At 42.2% G+C, this 22,572-nt stretch overlaps 1 protein-coding gene across 2 annotated transcripts in view; it reads left to right on the forward strand.

The window, feature by feature from the left end:
* The first annotated feature begins 10,919 nt into the window (after positions 1-10,919).
* BEND5 (BEN domain containing 5) overlaps positions 10,920-22,572 on the forward strand; it is an 89,407-nt gene continuing 77,754 nt past the window's right edge. The window contains exons 1-3 of one of the 2 annotated variants that reach the window (XM_069232700.1): positions 10,920-11,047; positions 11,143-11,281; positions 20,447-20,577. In XM_069232700.1, the coding sequence (XP_069088801.1) occupies positions 10,925-11,047; positions 11,143-11,281; positions 20,447-20,577 (393 nt within the window). In that variant the 5' untranslated portion in view covers positions 10,920-10,924. Of the gene's footprint in view, positions 11,048-11,142; positions 11,282-20,446; positions 20,578-22,572 lie in introns of those variants that run through there. The other variant, XM_069232701.1, reaches the window with a different exon arrangement.

Below are 22,572 nucleotides of genomic sequence, written 5' to 3' on the forward strand. Positions count from 1 at the left end.
GGGAGAGTTCCCTTATGACTACACTCTCCTGTTGGTTCAATTGAGATCGATTGATATGCACTCTCCTGGAGGTCTTCTCCTTTGTCTCTCACAGGAGTAGCTGAACCGTTTTCAGCGTTTTCAGAACTAATTTCAGTTCTTCTTTCTCCTTTTTCCGACTCCGAGGCTGATTTTGTTGCTGCTGTTGATGCTCTCAACAGCTCATCTTCATTGTTCAGAGGACATGCCACTTTTCTCGTGTGGCTAGTCCGCATCCAGTTTGGAACTCCAGCGCACTTCACAGCTGTGGTAATAATCAAAACTACCTGGAAGGGGCCTTTCCACCGAGGTTCCAAACACGATTTCCTCACGTGTTTTCGAACAACAACCCAATCACCAGCTCTCAGGTTGTGTCCTGGGTCGTGGATGGGTGGCAGGGTGGTGGCTTCCACCTGCTGAGAGAAAGAATGAACCACATCAGCCAGACCTAAGCAGTAGTCCAACATCATATCATCTGTTATGTTCACTAGGGCATTTGCAGGAACCGCTGGCAATCTCATTGCTCTGCCCAGGAGAATTTTGTGCGATGACAATCCTGTTTTCCTGTCAGGTGTGTTTCTCATTGTCATCAAAACTAATGGCAATGTGTCTGGCCATTTCATATTTGTGGACACACAAATTTTCGCCATTCTTGATTTCAAGGTACCATTCATCTGTTCCACTAGCCCTGATGCTTCTGGGCGGTAACTACAATCCAACTTCTGCTCAATGTTTAAGGCTCCACATAGTAATTTAATTACTACATTATTGACTTCCTCTATCTGATTCTAAAGAAATCGGAATTCCGAAACGTGGTATCAGTTCCCTAAGCAGTAGTTTTGCTACTGTGAGGCTGTCATTCCTTCGTGTAGGGTATGCTTTGATTCACCAACACATAGCTCAGATCTCCGCACACAGGCTTATCAATAAAAGCCATCTGCATTCTGCTGAATGGATCTCCTGCTCTTCCAATATGGCTCACGTCAACCATTGTCCCTTTCCCTGCGTTCATTTATTGACAAATGACGCAACAATGGCAAACTGCTTCAGTAACTTGTCTAAACCTTGGGTTAAACCAGCTATGTTAGGACAGGCAAATCATGGCATCCCTCCCAACATGTGCGTGACCATGATAAAACCAAGCCAGTTGGGTCAGTAAGCTATTTGGCAAAACAAATTGACCCTCTTCTGAAACCCACAAATCATCTTGTCTCTGTACACATTTAATTTTGCTCCATGGCCATTTTTCTTCCTTGTCAACATTATTTTGTAATGTTTTTAATTCTTCCAACGTGTCTACCACTTTCAATGCAAAAGTTTGACATGTTTCATCGTCTTCAGGTAACAGTTACCACTTATCTTTTAATGATATACAGTTCAATGCGCAAAAACTTGTGACTTGATCCACATATCGATTGCCCATTGACACAAAATCTTGCCATTTCAGATGTGCACTGCATTTCACCACGGCAATCGTTTCAGGCATTTGGATAGCTTGCAGCAATTCTTGAATTCTCTCACCATTTCTCACTGGTGAACCAGAAGAGGTCATGAAACCTCTCTGTGACCATAGTTGGCCAAAATCATGGATTATTCCAAATCCATAAAGGCTATCCGTATAGATGGTAACTTTAAGCTGGGAAGAAACTTGGCATGCTCTAGTAGGAGCACCAGTTCCTCTACTTGCACAGAGTATACTCCTCGAAGCCAGGATGCTTCTATTATACCAGAAATCGTGCATACAGCATAACCTGCTCTTAGGACTCCTGCAGTATCTCTTAGGCAGGAACCATCAACAAAAATAATTTGGTAATTTTCTTCCAATCGAGTGTCTCTAATATCAGATCTCTGTTTTGTGCATAAGGCAGTTACTTCAAGACAATCATGATTAACGTCTTCTAAATGCTCAATTTCATCATTTTCATTTGGGAGTAAAGTTGCTGGGTTAAGCACTGTACGTCTTTTCAATTACACATTTGGTGATCCTAGAATACATGTCTCATACCGGGTCAATCAGGCACTTGTTAGGTATTGTGTCTTGGTTCGAGTAAGTAAAGCTTCGATGGAGTGAGAGAGCATTATTGTCAAGGGATGTCCATTCACGATACCTTCACACTGTTTGAGGCTCTGCCAACCGCTGCAACCGCACGCAAACAGCCTGGTAAAGCTGCTGCGACTGGGTCCAAAGTAGCTGACAAATATGCTACTGGGCAGTTAACACCTCCATGGACGTGTGTCAAGACAGACAAGGAACATGCATCACGCTCATGACAAAACAATGTAAAGGATTTGGTGTAGTCAGGCTTTCCCAAATTCGGAGCTTTACACAGACTCTCGCAACTCAGAAAAAAACGCTGTCATGCAATCCTGATCTAACACTACAGGATCAGCAATTTCTTCATGAGTCAGCTTCTGCAATGGTTTGGAATCCATTGTCGGCAATAGCCCACCATTCCTAAAAACATTCTAACATCTCTCTGAGTGGCTGGTGGACTCATCTGCAGTATGGCTGTGACCCTTTCTCTGATATTTTTCTGGTTCCCTTTTCAATCTGGTGACCCAAATATTTCACTGATTTCTGGCAGTACTGTAATTTAAGTGGGGACACTTTCTGACCATTCTTTCCCATATGGTTCAGCAAGGCAATCGTGTCATATCTGCACTCGCTCTTTGTTTTGGATGCAATCAGCAAGTCATCAATGTACTGCACTAAAGTTGATTGAAAGGCAATTTCAATGACTCCAGATTCGTTTTCAAGATCTGATTAAGTATTGAGGGTGATTCTGAAAACCCTTGAGGAATTTGACACCAACAATAAACTCTGTCCAAACATTTGGAACAAAAGAGAAATTGGCTGTCCTCATGAAGAGGCATGGAAAAGAAGGCTTGTGACAAACTATGACGGTAAACCATACAGCATCACATGGAATTTCAACATGACCACGGCTGGATTTGGCACCACAGGGCAACATTTAATCACAATGTCATTTATGTTTCTCAGGTCTTGGACAATTTGATCTTTCCCACAGGGCTTTTTCAGTCCCATTATCGGTGAATTACATGGGCTGCTCAACACCTCTTTCAAGACACCTTGGTTTATGAATTCTGCAATTATGTGAGCAATTTTTATAAGGATGTCTTGTGGCATGTGATATTGGGGAATTTGAGGAAAAACTGCATTCGGCTTTACGGAGACATTGACAGGCTCAACTCCCTCGATCAGGCCAATTTCCTTCCCTGTCAAATCCCATACCCTTTCTTCAACCATTCCCTATAAATCAGAAGGAAGTTCCTTTACTGTGAACACTGGAAAGAAATCAAACAGGGTACTCCTCATTGGTGGTTTCACACTCTGTCTCTGGTGCTAGATCATATTCATCATCACTATTCGTTCGTATCTCGATTTCATCATTTGAGTAGGTAATTGAGCATCTGCTTTTACACAGCAAATCTCTTTCCAGTAGGGATACTGGACTTAAGTCACAGACTACAAATTTGTGCATCTCTTCGAAATTGCCAATTTTAACCTGCACTGGTTCTGTGATTGGATTGGTTAAATACTGATTCGCTACTCGTACAATCTGGACTGTCTTTCTTGAAAGGGGCAAATTTAGAACTTCTGCAGTTCTTACTGTAGAGTGTGTAGCTCCTGTGTCAACAAAGAATGAAACTCTGTGACCCATGACTTTTCCCTTCACATAGGGGCCTTTCTGATCTACTTCTAATGAAGCTGCAAGCACACATTTCTCCTCATCCGAACTCTCGCTCAACCAATCATCGTTTATTCCAGTCTCACTATGTTACCGGAATTGGTGAACTGTGTTATTACTTTGGTTAGGCCTCTCACCTGTGACCTGTTAAGGAAGCATCATCTGCTGCGGTTCCATTGGGGCTTGAGGTATTTGAATTTTCTGTCTATGTACCATTGGAACCTGCTGTTGCATTGGCTGTGACTCTGTTATTTGTACACATGGCATTTGCATCTGCTGCATGGGTTGAAAGCCTTGCATTTGATTCGCATTATTCTGAAAATTTGGATTATAACCTCTCATTCTCGGTCCTCTCATTCTTTGGAATGGGTTGATATCACATGTTTGCTGAATAGCACCTTCCTGTACCATCATCGGACACTCCTGTTTCCAATGTCCAACCTCTCCGCAAGCGTGACAAGGCAACAATCTCTTCATTCCTTGCACATCCTTCTGAACCACTACAGTACCCAAGTCTGCACCCCGGTTTCTAATACGAATTCCTCAGTGACCTCTGCCTCCCATCTGATTATGAAATACCACATTTCACCTGCTGCTGCTGTAGTTGCTGCTGTAGGAAGTTTCCCTGCATTTCTGTTTGTGCCGCTTTAGTCTGCATCATCATCACCTTCTCTTTCAACTTTCTCTGTTTCAACTCAATCTCATCACTACAGTACTTTGCATACTGCAACACCTCATCAATCAGCTTTGCTTGCCAGCAAATAAAATTACTTTTAATCATCTGACTAATCTCAGGTCTCAATCTTTCCACAAATCTGAACACAAAATGAATCATGCCTTTTGGCTCGATCGTTTCTGTACCACTGTAATGCTTAAAAGCCTGTAACAATCTCTCTTAATAAACATGTATCCACTCCTTTGCTTCCTGAGCCGTTCTGTCTATTCTCTGCCAGTCAATGTTTTTGGACGAAATTCTTGTTTTCAAAAATTCAATCACTTTGTAGTAATATTTCATTACCCCAGGAGAGGGCACACCTGTAACCTGATCTCTTTCTGGTTCCTTTGTCGGCCAATGTATATTCCTCTTGCATTCAATCCATAGGTCAGCTGGGACTACTATCTCTAAAAAAGTGTTTAAGTCCTCCCACAGGCATTTGGCAAGTTTCACAAACCGGTCTGTCTGCTGATACCATTCGACTGATTTCTCTCTCAAACTAGGATAGTAATTTGTGAAAGACAAAATGTCACCTCTGCTCCATGGGACATGAACAAAATTCCCTCCTGGAATCTCTCTCATTGGTAAGATTTTCACTGAATCTTTATTCAGTTCCACAGAATCTCTTTTTCTTTTATCTCTTTTCTTCACCCATCTGCCTTCCCATCTGTCTAATGCCCCCCATGCCTGGGTACTTTGGAGAAGTTCTTTAAGGTGTGCCTTAATTCCTGCAGATCTCTTGTGTTCAAAATCTTTTGTCTCAAAATCTAACCTGTAACTTCTTTTCAGATGTTTTGTTTCCTCTATTTCTATGCCGTACTTCTCTGCCAGATCAGCTAATTTCTGATGTACATTGCTCACTTCCCTTGTAATCTTTGGGCACAGATATCTTAATTCTGCTTCTGTATAGGATTCTAGTCTGTTCACATGCATAGTTCCCTGAATAAGCTCACTCGCTTTCATTCCTAGTCTCGTATAGTTCAAGTACTTCTCCCCCCCCAGGAGCACACTGCCGAGTATTCAGCTTGTCTAACCATTTGGTCAGTTGCTGGGTAGTCAAACCTTGCAATGAAATATTATTGGACTGAGCAGATGGCTCTTGTTGCACAACTATGTGTAGGGACTGCGGCGTCAGTAATTTTAAACTATGATTTACGTTGGACCCTGTAATAGCATCCAGAGGAACTCTGGCTGGACTAAGGTCTAGCAAAGATCTTGTCCCATCAAAGGTATGTCCCACAGGAGAGACTACCTGTGTATTCTCATTGAGTCCTCCCCTCATTTAATTTTGACTCAGGATTCCCTGTCCACCTGCTCTGTTATTCTCTTGGGCAAACAAAGGTACGATTGGGCCAATGGTAACAGGTACACATACAGCATCTGGGCTTGGTCTAACATTTAGGTTCTGCAGATATGTAATTCCCGCATTCTGGCTCATCAGTACAGACATATCTGATTGAGTTCCTGTTATCAGAGTGAATTTCGGCATTGCTTGTGATTGCACTTGAGGCAGCAAAAGTGGAGTAGGCTCAGTCTGAGCCAATGTTGGTTTCAGGAAAAACCTGTCATGTAGGCACTTTTAAGTTGGTGGAGGTTTCCACTATAGGCACATCAGGGAAAATTCCCTGAACATTTGGCTGTGGCACCTGGGTTGGTGCTACTGGAGTATTAGATGCATTAAGACTGCTCTGCATTGGATTCCGTGCTACGCCCGGATCAACCTGTACTGGACTAGCTATCACATTAATCAGTGTCGGAGCTGAAAGATTTATACTGGTGCTCAGACCACTTTCCTGTGCTGCATAGGGCGGGGATGATTTCTTAATAACTGCAGGATAAACTTGTCATTGTCTGATTCTTCCTTAACTGTTAAAGATTTCCTAGTCTCCCCTGATCTCCGTTCTCTACTCTCGGAGTGGCTTCTGTTTGTCTTTTTAGTGGCTTTCCTCCCTTCTTTCTCCCTGTCCTGCATAATCGCTGGGAACAATTTGATCCCTTGTAAAGTCTTGGTTCTCCAAAATCTTTGGTCACTGTCCCATCTAGCCTCCACTAGTGTATTTTCTGCCTTTCTCATTCTCTTGAATTTCTGTTGCTGTTGCTGTCTAGCTACTAATTCCCAGATTGCTAATGCCTCAAACTGGGCTGGTCTCAGAGGGGGTTTCAGATCATACACCCTTCTCAGATTTTCTAAACTCCTCAAATTAAACGATCTGTGGACAGGAAATGCTAAACTCTCATCATTTTTGGTTATTTTGCACCATTGCTTTAGCCAAAGACATTGTGCTGCACCCTTTTCTTCGATTACGATGTAAGCTGGTGTAGCTTCTGGCGGTGCTACATCCCCTTTGCTAGTATTAATGTACACATCTCCTCTTAAAGCACTCTTTAAAGCTTTGAAAAATGTCATCTTTTTGACCTTTATGTTTTGCTAAATCAATTCAGGAAGTGACTTTTAATCTCACAATTTTCTTCACCCACCTTTCTCAACCAATTGCACCTCACGGATGGCTGCCAATCCATGCACGACCCTTCTCACTAACCAACCTATCCCAGCGCGGCTCCAATGACGTCACACTCACACGTTTTGCAGCTGACAAAGTCTTGCGTCTTGTCTTCCCAAACTCAAATTCACACAAAACAAATGCAATGTATCATGAGCACTAAGCAAAATCAAAACCCAATTTGTCTGTTTGCTACAGGTAAAGTAACACACTCGCTTCAGAAATTTTATGGATTTTTCACTGACGGCTTTCGCTCTAGCAGTTACTCCTTCTTTCTCAATTCCCCTGATTCTGAAGCAAAATTCGACTTGCAGATTTCACTCTCAACTGATCAGTGGGTGTGTCTTGGTGCACCTAGGACTCGCCACATCTCAGTCGAAAAATTATTTCGCTCACTTTGACTCACTCTCTGACTTGTCGACGACGCCCGATCAACCTATTAAACCAGACAAATTACAACAAAAAACAAGTGTCTCATAAATTTTTCAATATACTCCGGAGTCTTAGACCACGCAGGGTCCGTATACCAACAACCACGTGGACAATTTTTTAGCACAAAGCGCCACGCACATGTGAAGTTCAACAGCTTCCCTACTCTCACACTTCAGAGTACGCACACGCCTCTACAACCTGATTTGGAGTACATAAACTCCCTAAACCCTCACAAATATCAGAATTCATCTGCAATTTGCATAAGCTGTGCAAGTGCAAAATCTACATCTTTCATACTGTCACTAGAACGCCAGGAACATCATCAAACAACCATTGGCAAGCTCCAAGAGCCTGGGATCGTCATTTTAAGGACTTATGGGCACATTTCCTCTCCAATTTGTATCACTGAATTAAAAATAAGGACAAACCATATACTGGGACTTTATGATGGGCTCTTAAGGAGACAAACCATCAGTCTGCTACCATCTCTGTTAGCGCTTTGGACCTTAGTAAGTAAATTTATAAAGGGACACGTATAGGCCAATTAACTTTTTGACTACGCTTAAGATTTTTCCACCATATAACACAGCGACCCACACAATTCAATATCAATAATGATCATCTACATCAATAATCAATAGGAGTCAGTAAATTTCACTCACCATGACCTTTCGGCCATGAATAACCACACCTTTATGTAAAAGTTAGAATGTTTATTTCCCTATATTAAATGCTAAGGTGACGTAACTCATTCTCAAAATCAATGGTAAACATGTACAAACAACATTGGCTGACCAAAGTGGCGAAGGAATTGCAATCTAATCAAGGCTTGAGCTACTACACATTCTAAAGTTACAATGCAAATTACTAGCAGGAATAACTGCACAAACGATATAACATACATTGAGATTCAGCAAATAAAAGACATCAACTGTTATTACACATATAGGAACTCATCAGTGAGAATCCTAACTATCATCAGATTAAAATAGCATGTTTGGACTTTATGCAAAACAACTTAGTGGCACAAATTTGGAAAAACATCTAACTATGGCTCTATCAAAATTAGCGGTTGTTACCAAGAAACAAAGCAAATAGACTTAGCAATCAAAATCAATGACAGTAAACCTCTCCTCAATTGCATCAGCAAGCTAAGATAGTCTTCGTCATCAGGACATAAGTGTGGCCAGTAAGGCATCAGGATTCAGCATCAAAGTTTAGGAAAAAACAAAGTTTCTTTAAGCAATAAAGTTAAGCATGTCTCTTTTCAAAACGGTCAAGAAAATAATAATGGTATCTCCTCTCAGTGCAGACCGGCTAAGTTAGATGTCCTAAAACTACTTCCCATGTCCCCATTGGTCAAATAATCGCATGTTTACACTTATTCCAATGAAATTAAAACCCCATTTCTAAAGTCTCTTCTAGTACATGGTTCACATGTCGTTGATTGGCTCTTGTTGTTCCGTTCTCGTCATCGCGCTCATCAGGTAACAATATTTATATCATCTTGTTCTGCAGTCAGAGCATCCTTTGTCTCGTCCTGGGAAGTCGCCTTTGCACACATTACAACTTACAATGTATCTTAGGTTAGTACATCATTTCCTAAGAAGCAGTTTTCATGAGAAAATACATTTCAGTTATGACCACTTGGTCAGCATTGTGGAAAATCACAATTTTATTCTCTAAGCATCTATTTTATTAATCGCTCAAGAAATGCAGGTTGACATGAGGCTGTGCAGCTAGGCCAAGACATCGCTAAGCTAAGGTCTACGTTTAATAAAGCTTAATACATAATTCATAACGTTCCATATGAAATATGAATACGTTAATAAAACAAAAGCTCAACATTTCATATTAATAGGCTATTAATAAGTACACTTTTTGTAAACACTGGTGGCCACTCAAGTGGGCGCACCTTTAAACTTGTGCATTATTTTACTCTACGTTATTAAATTTTCTATGCAAAATCAACACTCAGAATACATGAATAATCATTAATAAATTAATTTAAAACATCAGCGTTACCACACCTCACAGCTATGTCACTAAAGATATCACTGTTTTATAAATAGGATGACACTACCTATTTCGAGACATTACACAGGTGAAATGGAGTCCTTCTATGTCGGTAGGTACATTGTGGCCTGCCGTCTGTGTTGCTGACAACCTGAAGCCCTTCTTCTGGATTGGTGGCTGTTGCATCTTACATTTTTTTTGTTGCGGTTTTATATAGCACAAATTAGACCCGAGGGTATTGGAGCCCTTTACACGAGCACCAGTTATGTTACACAAGGATACATTCATTTTTAGTAGGCAAGGGGACATTAAGTGATTTGCCCAGACTCACGGCTGAGCTGACACCGAGGCTCAAACCTGATTCTCCAGCCCCAAGGTTGGTGGCTCTGGCCTTCAGGCCACAACCTCTCCCCTAAATTAGAGAGAGAGCTTGTCAGTGTCAGGACAGCACGCACTCCAAGTTGAAAGTTACAACGGTCCAAACTAGGACATGGCTATATAGCCAATAAAAGACTGAGGTTACAAGCTCATACGTACTCTTCTGACCCAACAACTCACTGTGGATATGTTTGTTCTGCTGTGAGTTCTATCAGTCAGCATGTGCTGACTCACACAGACTCCAGTGACTTGTGCCAGTATTTGGCTTTAAAAATCTTGTCACCCGAAATATGTGTGACAGAATCGGACAGCCCTGCCCTTTGCAGTTAATAACACTTTTAAACTGGGATTTGATCCCATGGTTGTCAGCCAGCTGTTTCTTTTTTTAATTGGCCTGGTTATTGTAAAGTATAGGCCTGTAAAACCAATGTAAAAAGAGGTAAAATCTGGTATTATTTTCCCTTCAGAAACATAAACCTAAAACGGCTAATCCCATAAAGATATCAATGTCAATATATTTGAGAGCAGTTTAAATCGTTCGGAATTATTTTTAGAACAAACAGAGGGATTATTCTCATGATATACAAGAATCCTGACAATTTTATACAAATTATTTTTAACCTATGTGCTCTTGGTGGCAGACAATTCCAAACATACCATGTGACACTTAAACCTACAAGTCCCAGAATGCTACTACTTTGGCCAATAAGCCAGGCGTGGCTAAGTAAACTTCATTTTGACAGTTATCCGCCTCCCCCCTTAAATCGAGCTGTTTCCCTTTGATTAGTTTTGCCTAGGTCGAACTTCAACCTATACTCTACCGAGAAATGGATGGAACTTGCAATCTTGATAATATTGAATTTACTGCAATAATTTCGTAGCTCAGAATAGATTAATAGGTAATCAGTTGTATTGATCAAATAGTAAAACAAAGTAGTGCATTTGAAGTCCTTTCTGTAAAATGGAAGGCATTTTTATTATGATGTAGTTTGGGTAAAATAAATTCAGGAATGCAACGCTAGCAGTCTTTTAAAGAAGAATAAATTCATTCACACATTTTAAAGAAAAATATGTACAAAGCCGGTAAATACTTTCGTAGAAACAGGTTTTGCTATTATTGCCAGACCTTTGTTGTTGTTGAATACCTATCATAAATGGCGGCTCTATTAGGAAGTCGCAGGAGAACGACCGAGGTACGGCTGGCACTCTCGTCCTTCTTTCCTGTCTGGGCTGGGTACCTGCACCAGGCAGGAGCAGTCGATTACCGATCATCACGGGTAAGAGGTCTCGGGGGTCCTCGGTTAAGATGCTTGCTTTCGTACGTTTTCTGGAGGATAACGTCTGCTATGTTGTGCCCGTTTCCTGCGTGCAGGATTTTCGGCCCCGTACCCTGACTGACTTTGACGATCAGCACATCTATGATGTTTACCGGGGCCCAAAGGTGGGCGAGAACAACGACCAAGAGCAAATGGGGCCCAGTCTGCAGCGAGCGCAAATCCTGGCATTGGCAGGTGAGTCCAGACCCCCTTCTTTTGGAAATCTTTTCCCACGGTGCTGTAGCATCTCACGCTTTCACCATTTTCATTGAACATCTAAGTGCATTGTCCAAATTCAGTGTCCTGAGCCTGTCACCAGTGTACATGGCCACCGTTGTACACACCTAGTATGTATATTTTCCTTTCGCTGTCCCTTTGCTAAAGTGCACACACTACTAATGGCCAGTCAGTGTCCCATCAACAGTATTCATATACAGCAGTGTCGCAGAAAGTGTGTCGGTATACCACCGTGGTCACCTGGCCAGGGTGCTTGTACCACCCCGCATGCCTGCGCCAGGGTGAATAACCCATCCAATTTACGGTATTGCATGGTAAATAGATGGTCGATCAGGAGACACCATGGTTTAACTGTTAACCACTGCACATATGAGAGGGGATCACTAGTGTTCATGTACGGATTAAAGTGATCGGTTATCCATGGCCCACCGCCAGTGTACTGGGTCTCATCCCAAGTATACCTGTTACACTTAGTGCCCTGTTACCATTGTGCTGACACACTTCTGGTGTCACATTGTCACTCTGCATCAGCTGGGTAAATCACATTATAACGCAGCATGTACCACCACGTCTCAGAGCCAGCATGCAAATTCCCATTTAGTGCCCATCATACTTGCACAGATTTGACCCATAGCTCCATCACTGTTGTGTTTGTACCTTCTAGTACCTTTGAACTAGTGCACAGATACCAAACCTGTGTTTTATCAAACCTACTCCACCCCACTGTCACCACCTTTTCCATCTGTATATAAAACATTGTATTCTAATGTTACACATAGCGCACGTGGCAAAGCTTTAAGAAATGTCATCCTATCTTTTCAGTAAATGTGTACCCTCCCTTCTCTAGCTTTGTCTAGATTTGGACTGCAAGAGCCCTTTGTACGGACTGATCACCATTAAACTCAGAATCCTGTCGCCAGTAGTAATTTATGTATGTACTATTTTTCCATTGGCTCGTTCCAGATTTTCCAGATCTAGATACAGGCTGAGTTTTGTCAACTCCCACACACACACACACACACAACCCCTGCTGACTTAGCAAGATTCAAACACTACTGGTTGTTTGTCTATTTTCTCTACCATTGGTCTAGTCCTGGGTCAAGACGCAGTCACAGGGTTGTCTATAACACCAGCCATTGATCTACATGCAGATTCCCTCTGTGGCATGTATGAATGTGTGCATGTACTTCTTCTACTGCCTAGATTCAGACAGTTCCAACTGTATACTCTATGTTATTCCTACTTTTTGTAACTGTTGAATTAAGTTAGCTCATCGATGAGTAAAACTGCAGCAGGTCTTATTGATAAATACATTGGATGGGGCAGGACATACAATTCCGTTGCTTTCCATGTGTGGAATGTATTTTTGAGCTTTTACAGGATAGGAAAGAGGAACTATCGTAGCTTTTATTGAGTTTTAACGCACATTTATTACTCAGAAATTAACAAGCTACAAGGCAAGTCAAGTGGCATCCTGGTACAGGGCCAATATAAATATCTTTCACAACCCTGTGATTTAAACTGTTAACAAATTGTTACTAGACACTCGGGACACGCAAGTTAATAAAGTTACTAGCTCCTTGAGGCGTCACTGTACCTATTTTATTTTTATGTTCATATTATGCCACAATGCTGCAAAGTTTGCATATACCTCCTAGTCATTTCAACTAAGAAAAACTCAACTCTCACCTTTGTCTTATTTCCTCATTGAAATATCAACACTTTTTAACAGAGCCAGTTAAAAAAAATAGTGAGCATAGCCGACCCTCCATGTAGTTTGCCACAGTGCTAATCTCTTTTTCTTCTACGTGATTTAGTTAAATCTCACCACTACATACTTGTTAGTTAAGAGTTCCAGGAACCCAGTATATTTTTAATTTTCTTACCCTCACTCCCGCCCCCCCAGGATCAACTTCTCTATGGCCATACATTAAACTACTCTTCTCCTCCGGGTGTTCACATCTGGTGTACTGACGCTATCCCGCAGTCATCAAGAGCTAGCAGCCAACACCAGACATATTGGCTTTGCCTGTGCTGGTTATTTTATAGTAATAATAGTAGTCTGGTGACATCAAGCGTGTTTCCCTTCTTTCATTAAATAGTCACAGTGGCTCAGGATAAAGTGTAGCAGGCAGTCTCTTATGGCACTGTACCGGGAAACTGGTCAGACCCGAAACCTTCCCGGATTGTAGCTACCCATTGTTCTCATGATCGTTTAGTCATGGTATACCCTGAGCTCCTGAGCCTTATCTATGTCTTCAGTCATCATTCGACTCTGTGCATCCATGATAATCTTCATGCACCCACCTAGTAGCTTCTTCCCTGCTTCTGAGCCATACTAGAGGCTTTCCATCCGCATTGCCTCTAGTCCTCTTTTTTGCTCCAATCATGTAATATGCTTTGGTGGCATGAGCCATCTTCTCCCTTTATTTGTCTCGAAGATGATTGAGCTCTCTGAGAGTGTTGGAATTAGAAGTCGCCATCATGACCCCTTGGTCCACTAGGACTTTAGTTTTCAGGTCTGTTATGGATTGACAATGTAACCTTTTTGTCAGAGAAAAGGGGATTGACCTGCCCTCAAACTGTTGAATTTTAAGCCTCCCATAGTCTTATTCTAGAGCCAGTATGCCCAACGTATCCATCAAAAAACTGAGTCGTCATTGTGGTCATGTATTTAACAAAGGGTTTGATCAGTAAACTCCCATGCATCTAGTCTCCCCATACTACCTCTATCTAAACCACATTCTCAAAGGACTAAAAGTAGTGGAAGATGGTCAGAAATTCCTTATGTTGGGAACACAACCAGTTAAACCCTGTGCGAAGTTGTGCTCAGCATGAAAAAATAATCTATTCTTAACATGGTACTATGAACCCCCGAGAGAAACCAAAAGCTGTAATAAATTTAATCTGGTTTGTAGATATTGCAGATGATCTAGGCTGGTCTTCAACCTGGCCCTAGCGAGATTCATGATATCCACCAAATTGCCTGTCATCAGTAATTGCGTCTTCAGGGTTTCTTGCACTAGTGGGCAGTTTTAGCAAGGACCCCACTTTTAAGTTGTTGGAAGGTACAGAAAATCTTGAGGTATTTACTAGGCCTGAGCGGAGTTCACAGAACTCTGGGAAGTGACCAAAAAACTCAGTCTCGCTATGCAGAGTTCCACAAGCGGGGGAGTGTGTTAGGTTGCACCTTTCTCGCTGGGTGTTTGTCCTGTGCTGTAAAATCGGCGCGAACGGCACCACACGCGTCACAAAAGGGCGCTTCTTCTTTTCTGCCACTCGAGTTGAATTTCCACTTGAGCGACAGCTTCCTCAACTCAAACAGAAGGTTTCTTAACGTAAGCAGTAGCGACCATCTGTGACCTGCGTTAAGAAATCTCGCCAGGAGGTGGTCTGAAGTAAGATTTTCGTTGCTCGCTGTAGCCAACTTAACGTTGGTGAACAAGGAAAAAACTCTGCTATGCAGTTTTTTGAAACTCTGCACTCAAAGTGGAGCGCGAAAAACTCAGAGAGCGAAGTTCGCCGCCTATCCCTAATATTTATAGTGCTTCAGTCTTTCAGTGTTAGTAACTATCCAAAACCAGGGCATAGCATCCTTCTTGGTCTATCCATTCATAAAGCATCATAAATGGAAATATGACATTCAAACATAGCTGCACATGTGGAGTCCCTTGTGAATTTTACAAGCTTGTAAGACCAACCAACGGGGGAAATAACATTCTGTTCCAACAAGATGTGTCTTCTGGAACAATACTGGATTAGGTTTGCTCTTTATAGAAATTGGGTAATGACTCACTGTTTAATTTTCACTCTCAGTCTAGTTGCATTCAACAAGATAATCTTAAAGGATATCCATACTCTTTTACTCACCATTGTCACTGATCCACTTTGATGTAGCCTAGGGGTTTTAATATAAAAGTGTCTTCATATGCAGTCATTCCACTCTGCTTGGCCAATTGTAGTGTTACATCACAGTCTCTCTAATTTAACAATTTGACTATGGGCAGGAAGTGAAAGTCTCCTCAGACGAAAAGTCAGAGAGCCCTTTCGGTTTCAGAAGTGTTTCAGTCCAGTGTTCAGTGAACTTTTCTGTATTGGGACAACCCTCTGCCTATTAAGGGTTCTGCACAAAATAAACCCTTTTTTTTTTAATGGGACTGACCGTCCCGTATTCTGTTCTTTTGAACAAGTGTAGTGTGTCTTTCGAGAGCATTCAAATTTAATTCTAAAAATGTTTTACTTCAGTTGTCCCCTTTTTTTGGGCTAAGCAAATACGGGTTCTAGATATGCCCAGTCCCTGCTCCTGGAACCCCCCTCCTTCAGGTGAGAACAGTACATAAACCAGTCTCCCCCCAGGGCTGTTTTAGTGTTTACAGCTAGAATGAACACTATCAAGTTTGGGTCTAGAACCAACCCATTTTGAGGCTGATCTTCCACTCTGGTATCCTCCATTCTAGGCATGTCATCTTAGGAGCACCAGGTAAAAGCATATCAGTGTAGGTTGTTTGTTGGGCACTGTCATGCTCCCTTTTCCAAGCTCTCTTTTATAATCAGAAGAGAGCTTCACTTCTATCATCAGTTACATATCTGGATGCTTGGGCGTGGGGTCCCACAATGCACCTTCGGACAGATTTACGGTGTCCTTATTTATGTGCTTATTTCCTATTTGTGGAAAAGTCCTTCAAACCTTTTAACAAACTGTCAGTCTTGATTCACTGTTCACTCGCCTCTAAACAGTTAAGTGGTACAACCATTGCAGGACTCAGGATGAGCACATTGGGTCATAGCTATAGATCGAAGGCAGTCCTGTATCACAGCATCCCTCAGAGGAGTTCCCAGTTACCTTTAATTGACATGGTGCAATGAATGGTGATGCCCATGTCGCAGTGTCAGGGGACTTCTTCTTGATAACATCATTCTAGGAGTTGGGGTTGATAACTGGGTTTCCTCTGTGAAGTGGTGTGTACATCATGCTCAAGCAGTCCTGCTCAATCCAGGAGTAGTCCTGTTGTATTTAAAGCAGGTAGAGGATCCAGTCTTGTTTCGCAGTTCTGTATTCCCAAGAGTGGGGAACAGACCACAGTCCAATACTTCTGCTTTTACACTTGTGTGTGGTCAGAGCTGCATCCACCCTCGGCAATGGTCAGGGATCTAGCACTTCCGCCAGCGGGGCACTGCCGTGTTTTATTCCCACAATTGCCATCTAAGCCTCTGGCATTTTTTTCTGATGTGGAGCACGTGTCTGATTCACTACCCCTAAGCTTCATACACCATTGAAAGTCTTACTGCTTTTTTGTGTGGATTGCTGACCATGGGTACTGAGACATCCGGGTCCCTGTTTCATCTGCCCAAACAGTTGTGGCCTCCTCACCATTCCTGACTTGCCCTGATGAGGATGTTGTCATCCTGAATCGACGCTGTTTGTCACCATCCAACCTAGCTCTGAAGCAGTGTTGGTATTGGGGATCATTTTCAAGGGACACTAGAGGATTATGAAGGATGCATCAGCCAGCAGGCTAGAGCTCCGATTTAAGCAAACATCTTGCCATGCCCTACCTTTTTTTTTAAACGTTTATTTTTTATTTGTCAGAATTATTGTATGCATATTTTCCGTATGGTGCAGCAATGCAGAGGTGTTGGCAGTTAAATATGTAATGGATCTTGGGTAGTGAATGGACTCCCCTCTAACTCTGTCACCCTTTCAGTTACTAGGCTGACATTTGACTGATTCTGCCCTCAGCCTAACTGTCTCCAGTCCTCTGCGTTGCACACTCCAGAATAACTAGCAGGTAGTGTCAACATATGGTGTGGACAGTAGGTATGTACTTGGGATTCACACTTAAAATACAGTCCCAGACTCTGTTCCACAGTCAGAATTTTGCGCGTTCCCACCTCAACGTTAGCAATTCTGTGTATCAGTGTGTCAGGGCAAAAGCAGTAAACAGCCTTCTATGCATGCAAAATACTTAAGCTATGCTGGTCTGAGAAAATTAGGACCTGCCATTTCAGCCCTCCTTAGACATTAGGAGAAGGGTTCCTTTGGGTGAGAAATGGACAGAAATATAGATGATCACAATCACTGTTGTTTGGGCCCAATGGAGCCGGGGACAGCAAAAGCCCCAGGTGGGTGATGCTGAGAATGCATCTGGATTACTCCAGGTCCAGAAGGCCATGCTCGTCCTACCATATGGGCTTATGCTGTGCTGCTAGAACTCACCCTTGGGCTGCAGCTGTCAGATTTAGACCAAGCAGCTGAAGCACTCCAAATGGTAGATGCACTCCTAGGCTCCTAGCATGTCGATGCTGTAGAATCCTTACCCTTATTTTGTGCATTTAACCCCAAAGAATTAAGGGGATGGGGAGACCAGACCGATCAGGCCACAGGAAACTTGCAGATACTGTTAAGCCTCTGGACGACAGACAGGCAGATAGCAAGCTATTGGGAATGGGGTCGGGAAGATAATTCTTGACAGCTGATGAGACGCATGGGACACTTAGTATCCATAAATGGTGTACGACATGATAGCTCCTTCTTCCTGTTGGTGAAACACTCCAGCTGCACCAGTCTAGCCAGCATTTCAGCAACTACTGCAGGGGTGTGGAATTTAATCAAATATCTACTTGTCCATGGGACAAGTTGCTTCTTAAATCTTCTTGTCCTCTAAAAAATCTACTTGTCCGCAGAACTACATACTGGTGCTGGAGGAGGCAGTAAGTAATAGTTCCAGGGCTGGATTGCCATTGAGTTTGCAAACCTACTAACTTGTATGTTTTAAGGATTTTCACCAGCTCTTCTTTAATCTTTTCCCATGATGAGAAAGGTTGGAAATGTACTCCTAACAACACCAGAAGTAGAAGTTCTTCAAGGGTTGGAAAAAAAGCGGTTGGAGGAAAAGTAAACTTGTAAACGCTCAATAGATTTTCACATGAGCAAATCTACACATGCATATTTACTCGTGCTAAAATACAGTTCACAAATATTTTGTAGGAGTACGATTTCCTGATCTACTTCTGTAAGTTCATCTGAATTCATGAAAGCCTCCACTTCAAAGATGTATACCATAGGTGCACTTTTGTGACTTTCTTTAAGAATTGGGTTCCTAATTAGGTCTGGCGTTCACAAGGACATTTTATTTTTATTTAACTTCTACTTCTCTCTCTATCTGCTAACTTTACTGTGAGTGATCGCATTCTGCTTTTCCACAAGCATATCGGCTCACAAAGTAGTTTTGTTCAGTGCCATGGACTACTGTGGCAATCCGTGGCATAATGAAACTGGAGGTGCCTTCCCTTGCAAAGAACATGGAGGTCCCCCCATCCAGACTCCCTCAGCGCGGGTGCTGTCCTGAGGGGGCCCCCTGGAGAAGGGCTACGGGGCCTTTCTTATGCCACTGGTGGCAATGTGTGCTTTTTGAGACCACAAAACTTTTTTTGATTTTTGCCAATGTTTGTTTCAATTGTGAGGGCCTGGCAGCTCCCACAACAATAAAGGGTTACAAAAGCCATGTCAAAACAAGAGACACATTGCTGAATCCAAAAGACTCATTTTTTTTATCTGTTGGTTTTCCCAGCACGTGTTTTATTTTCATGCTTCCCACATTCTTATTGAAAATGGTTAAAATGATTTATCATTAGGAATATTTTTTGGAAAATCTAGCATGCATCAACACATTTTACTGAATGACGCTTCAAAGAAGTAGCTCCTAAAATTTCATAATAGCAAAACTTTGTTTTCTTACTTGCACTTTTTTCTTTTCTTTTATTTTGAAAGCAAATAATTACCCCTCTTGCGTACAGCTTCTGCAAACATTTGCATCTAATCAGACAGCATTCTGGGAGCATTATACTTAGCCTCATATTGTTAAACTTTTCAAACATGTAGGTACACTTTTTTTTTACTGGAACGACTATCAGTAGTGCATTGTGACCGTAAAACGTTTATTTACAGCGTTCACCCTAATTATGAAGGTTTTTCATTAATGAACCATAAATACAATTTCAAACAGCATTAACATATGGACACACATATTACCTCAACTGCAGACAGTTCCCTTCTCTGTAAACTGGCAGTCAAAGGGCTTGTGCTGCAGGGGGTTAGGCCTACTTGTCCTAAGGACAAAATAAACATGAAAACTTGTTGTCCTTGACCCCAAACAATATGTCCCGGGCGTCGGGCGATAGGAACTCCGCATCCCTGTACTGCATACACTTGTTGGTGGGTTACTTGGCACTGAGACCCTCATTATGAGTGTGGTGGGTGAGTACAACTCAGCTTTCTGCCAGCCTTCTTATGGTGGGGTCCTGCGCCGGGGGCCACAGGGGAGCCCCTGCACTGCCCATGGCGACTGAGGCTGGCCAAACACACAGGCACACTTGGGTTTCTCCAACCCGGCTGCATACACAGCTGGGCTGGAGAAACTGCACAGACCCCAGGCTTGTGTCTGAGGAGCAGTGACTGACGCTCAGACCAGTCCTGATGCTGCTTACATGCTGCGTATAGCATGTAAGCAGTGGCAGGATTGCCGGAGAGTCTATGATGGTGTCCCAGCATTTAATGCTGGGACACCAGAAGAGCATCGAGGTGGCAGGTGGCGGCAGCGGTGACGGAAAGAGGTAAGTTAATTTTTAAATTATTTTTTATTCCCTCCCAGCCCCCCGCCCCTCCCTTGAGATTTGCAGCGGCCGCTGCTGCTTTCACAGGAGCTATCCAACATTCCCAGCTCCAACAGCCTAATGATACACTGAGCTACCAAATGTTGTATGTGATGTTTAGACGCTGGTTTTGAGCCCTTTAAATCAGTTTACTCTACAGTACAGCTATGTATCCTTTGTAGACCCATCATGTTAGATTTTCTGTGTGGCTCCTTTCTTTTTAATGTAGCGATGGAGGAAGGATTCAAGATAGCAGAAGCCAAGAAAATTGTGGCACTCTGTGATACCTATATCACGTCATATTATTCTGTCATATTATGTATAATACATTCCAGTAAGTGAAAGACCGAGACAAAGACTGAATTTCTTCTAAGTGGTGTTGCCTGTTGGTGTCTTAACCAATACAACTTTAGGACTGCTTGCATGTGAAAAATATAACAATCTTCTTTCCTCTCCCGATATGCATTTTAGATAACAAATCAGAACTTGAAATCAATGCGTTGCAGAAAAAAATAAAAATCCCTAAACTTTCTGGTGGCAGCCATGAAGATTATATAGGAGACGATCGAGTAGAAGACAAAGTGAAGCTTAAACACAGTAAGGTATCAGTTTTACAACTTTTTCTGATTCAGTTTGCATTTGAATGCCAGTGTCAACTTTTTGTAGAATGTTTGCATTTGGCTTTGCTATCAGTGATCTCTGAGTTGCCTCCACTTGGAAGTAAATGAAACCATCATACGAGATGGTGCAGCCATCTCAAGGTTTCAATGTCTATGCTGTATTCATTGCTGTGGCAATGGTTAGGGAAAAGATGACAGCTAAAGCAGTACATTGCTGTGATTTGCACTTAATATTTGATACACTTAGCTGAGTAGAATTGTAATTTTATGTATATAGCGCTTACTACCTCTGGTGAGTAGCACGATACTCAGGCACCCAAAGGGATAAGGGGTGGATTAGTATAGGGAAATATGAGTTAATTGGAGCAGTGAACATGCACGTCCTTTAGTTGGATTGACTAGAATAATTTAGGGATAGAAGAGGGAAGAGTTTAGAAAGTGTTGTTGGGGGGGGGGGGTCATAATAGTAAGACGAGGTTTGGGATGAGTAAAAGGCGAGATGGAGGAGGGAAAAGTCTGTAGAAATAGATTAGAGCGATCATTTTAGTAAAATTACATTTGGGATAAGTCAAAGGAAACATACATGAGGGAAAGAATTGAGATGGGTTTATAAACACACGTGCACACAATCTTCATGAAAGCCCGTTGTAGGTGGCCCAACCAGTTTTATCTCTGGCCCCTTATGTACTCCCCCAAAAAATCACGTCTAGGAATACCTCTGTGACTACCTTTCAAAAGAGCTCTGTAAGAAAAGCCTCAAAAGTGGGGAGACAGAAAGACAACTGAATTCGCCTTAGTGGGAATCCACTCAGAATCATGGAGAGATCTCAACACAGCTCACTAAGAAGAAACTCGCCTAAAGTAGGAGCTAGAAAGACACTGGACTCCATCCTGCATGGTTCACTACCTGGTCTCTGCAAACATGACAGAGGATGTGTGCCTCGTTGCAATTTATTAATATAATTTTATTGGACATTATGCCCTTTAACATCTCATCACTTGTAATCCACTTTTTATAACGGAGGCTGCAGCTTATACCCATCTGTAGTGCTCCATGTTTATGGGATATCCATTTGGGGCATTTGTGAGGGGCAGTTCCAACATGCCTGCAGTACTGTTCATGACTGTCATTTTCTGAGAGGAAACACGCTTCACAACTGGCACGTACAGATGTGCAGTGAGTGAAGCTTATTTACACAAGAAGCAAAGATATGTGCTGCTTAGCAATAGCAACTACTGTACTTGTGAACCTCGGCTGATTCTTCTCCTAGTTGTATTTATAAGTGGTTTAATACGTTGGGTCTTTAGGAGATAATACAGTGTAGTTGTATTTATGTTTGTGAAAAGGAAGTCCTTGAATGCGTTTTTTCACACTGAATTTGCTTCATGTACTAGTGTACATTTCTTTGCATTTAATATTTTAGACTTAACACATTAATTTGCACAGCTACCAATTTTGTTAAATGAATACTGAACTTTTGAGTTTCTACTGAGTATCACACACACAGACTACTCAAAATATATTCACAAATATTTAATATTTTCTTCTTTTGCCTCTGTAGCCATTATGGCAAGAATGAGGTTCACCCTCTATTCCACTGTGGGATCTGAGTTCTGTATTTGTCTAACTGAAATGGTTCTTTGAAAATGATTACACTGTGTGGTACAGTCTATTGTCCACAGTTGCGTAGCAAAATTTGAGGGGACCCCCTGCAAAGTACATGGAGGGGGCCCCCTGACACAGTCACGAGCTCTCAGGCCAGGGGCCCTTGGCCCCTGCACAGTTTATTGTGTTCCAGAGGCCCCCTGGAGCTCAGGCCCCTCCCTGTGCAACAAAGGCTGCGGGGGCTATTGTTACGCCAGTGATTGGCCATAAAAGTGATGATGGTAAAATAATGACGGCTGAAGCAATTCATAAGCAGTGCAAGCCCATGCCAAAAGAACTTTATATATAATTTCTCGATGAGACTACATGTG

This window comes from Pleurodeles waltl, chromosome 4_2 (assembly GCF_031143425.1).
Source record: "Pleurodeles waltl isolate 20211129_DDA chromosome 4_2, aPleWal1.hap1.20221129, whole genome shotgun sequence".
In the NCBI taxonomy this organism is placed as follows: domain Eukaryota; kingdom Metazoa; phylum Chordata; class Amphibia; order Caudata; family Salamandridae; genus Pleurodeles; species Pleurodeles waltl.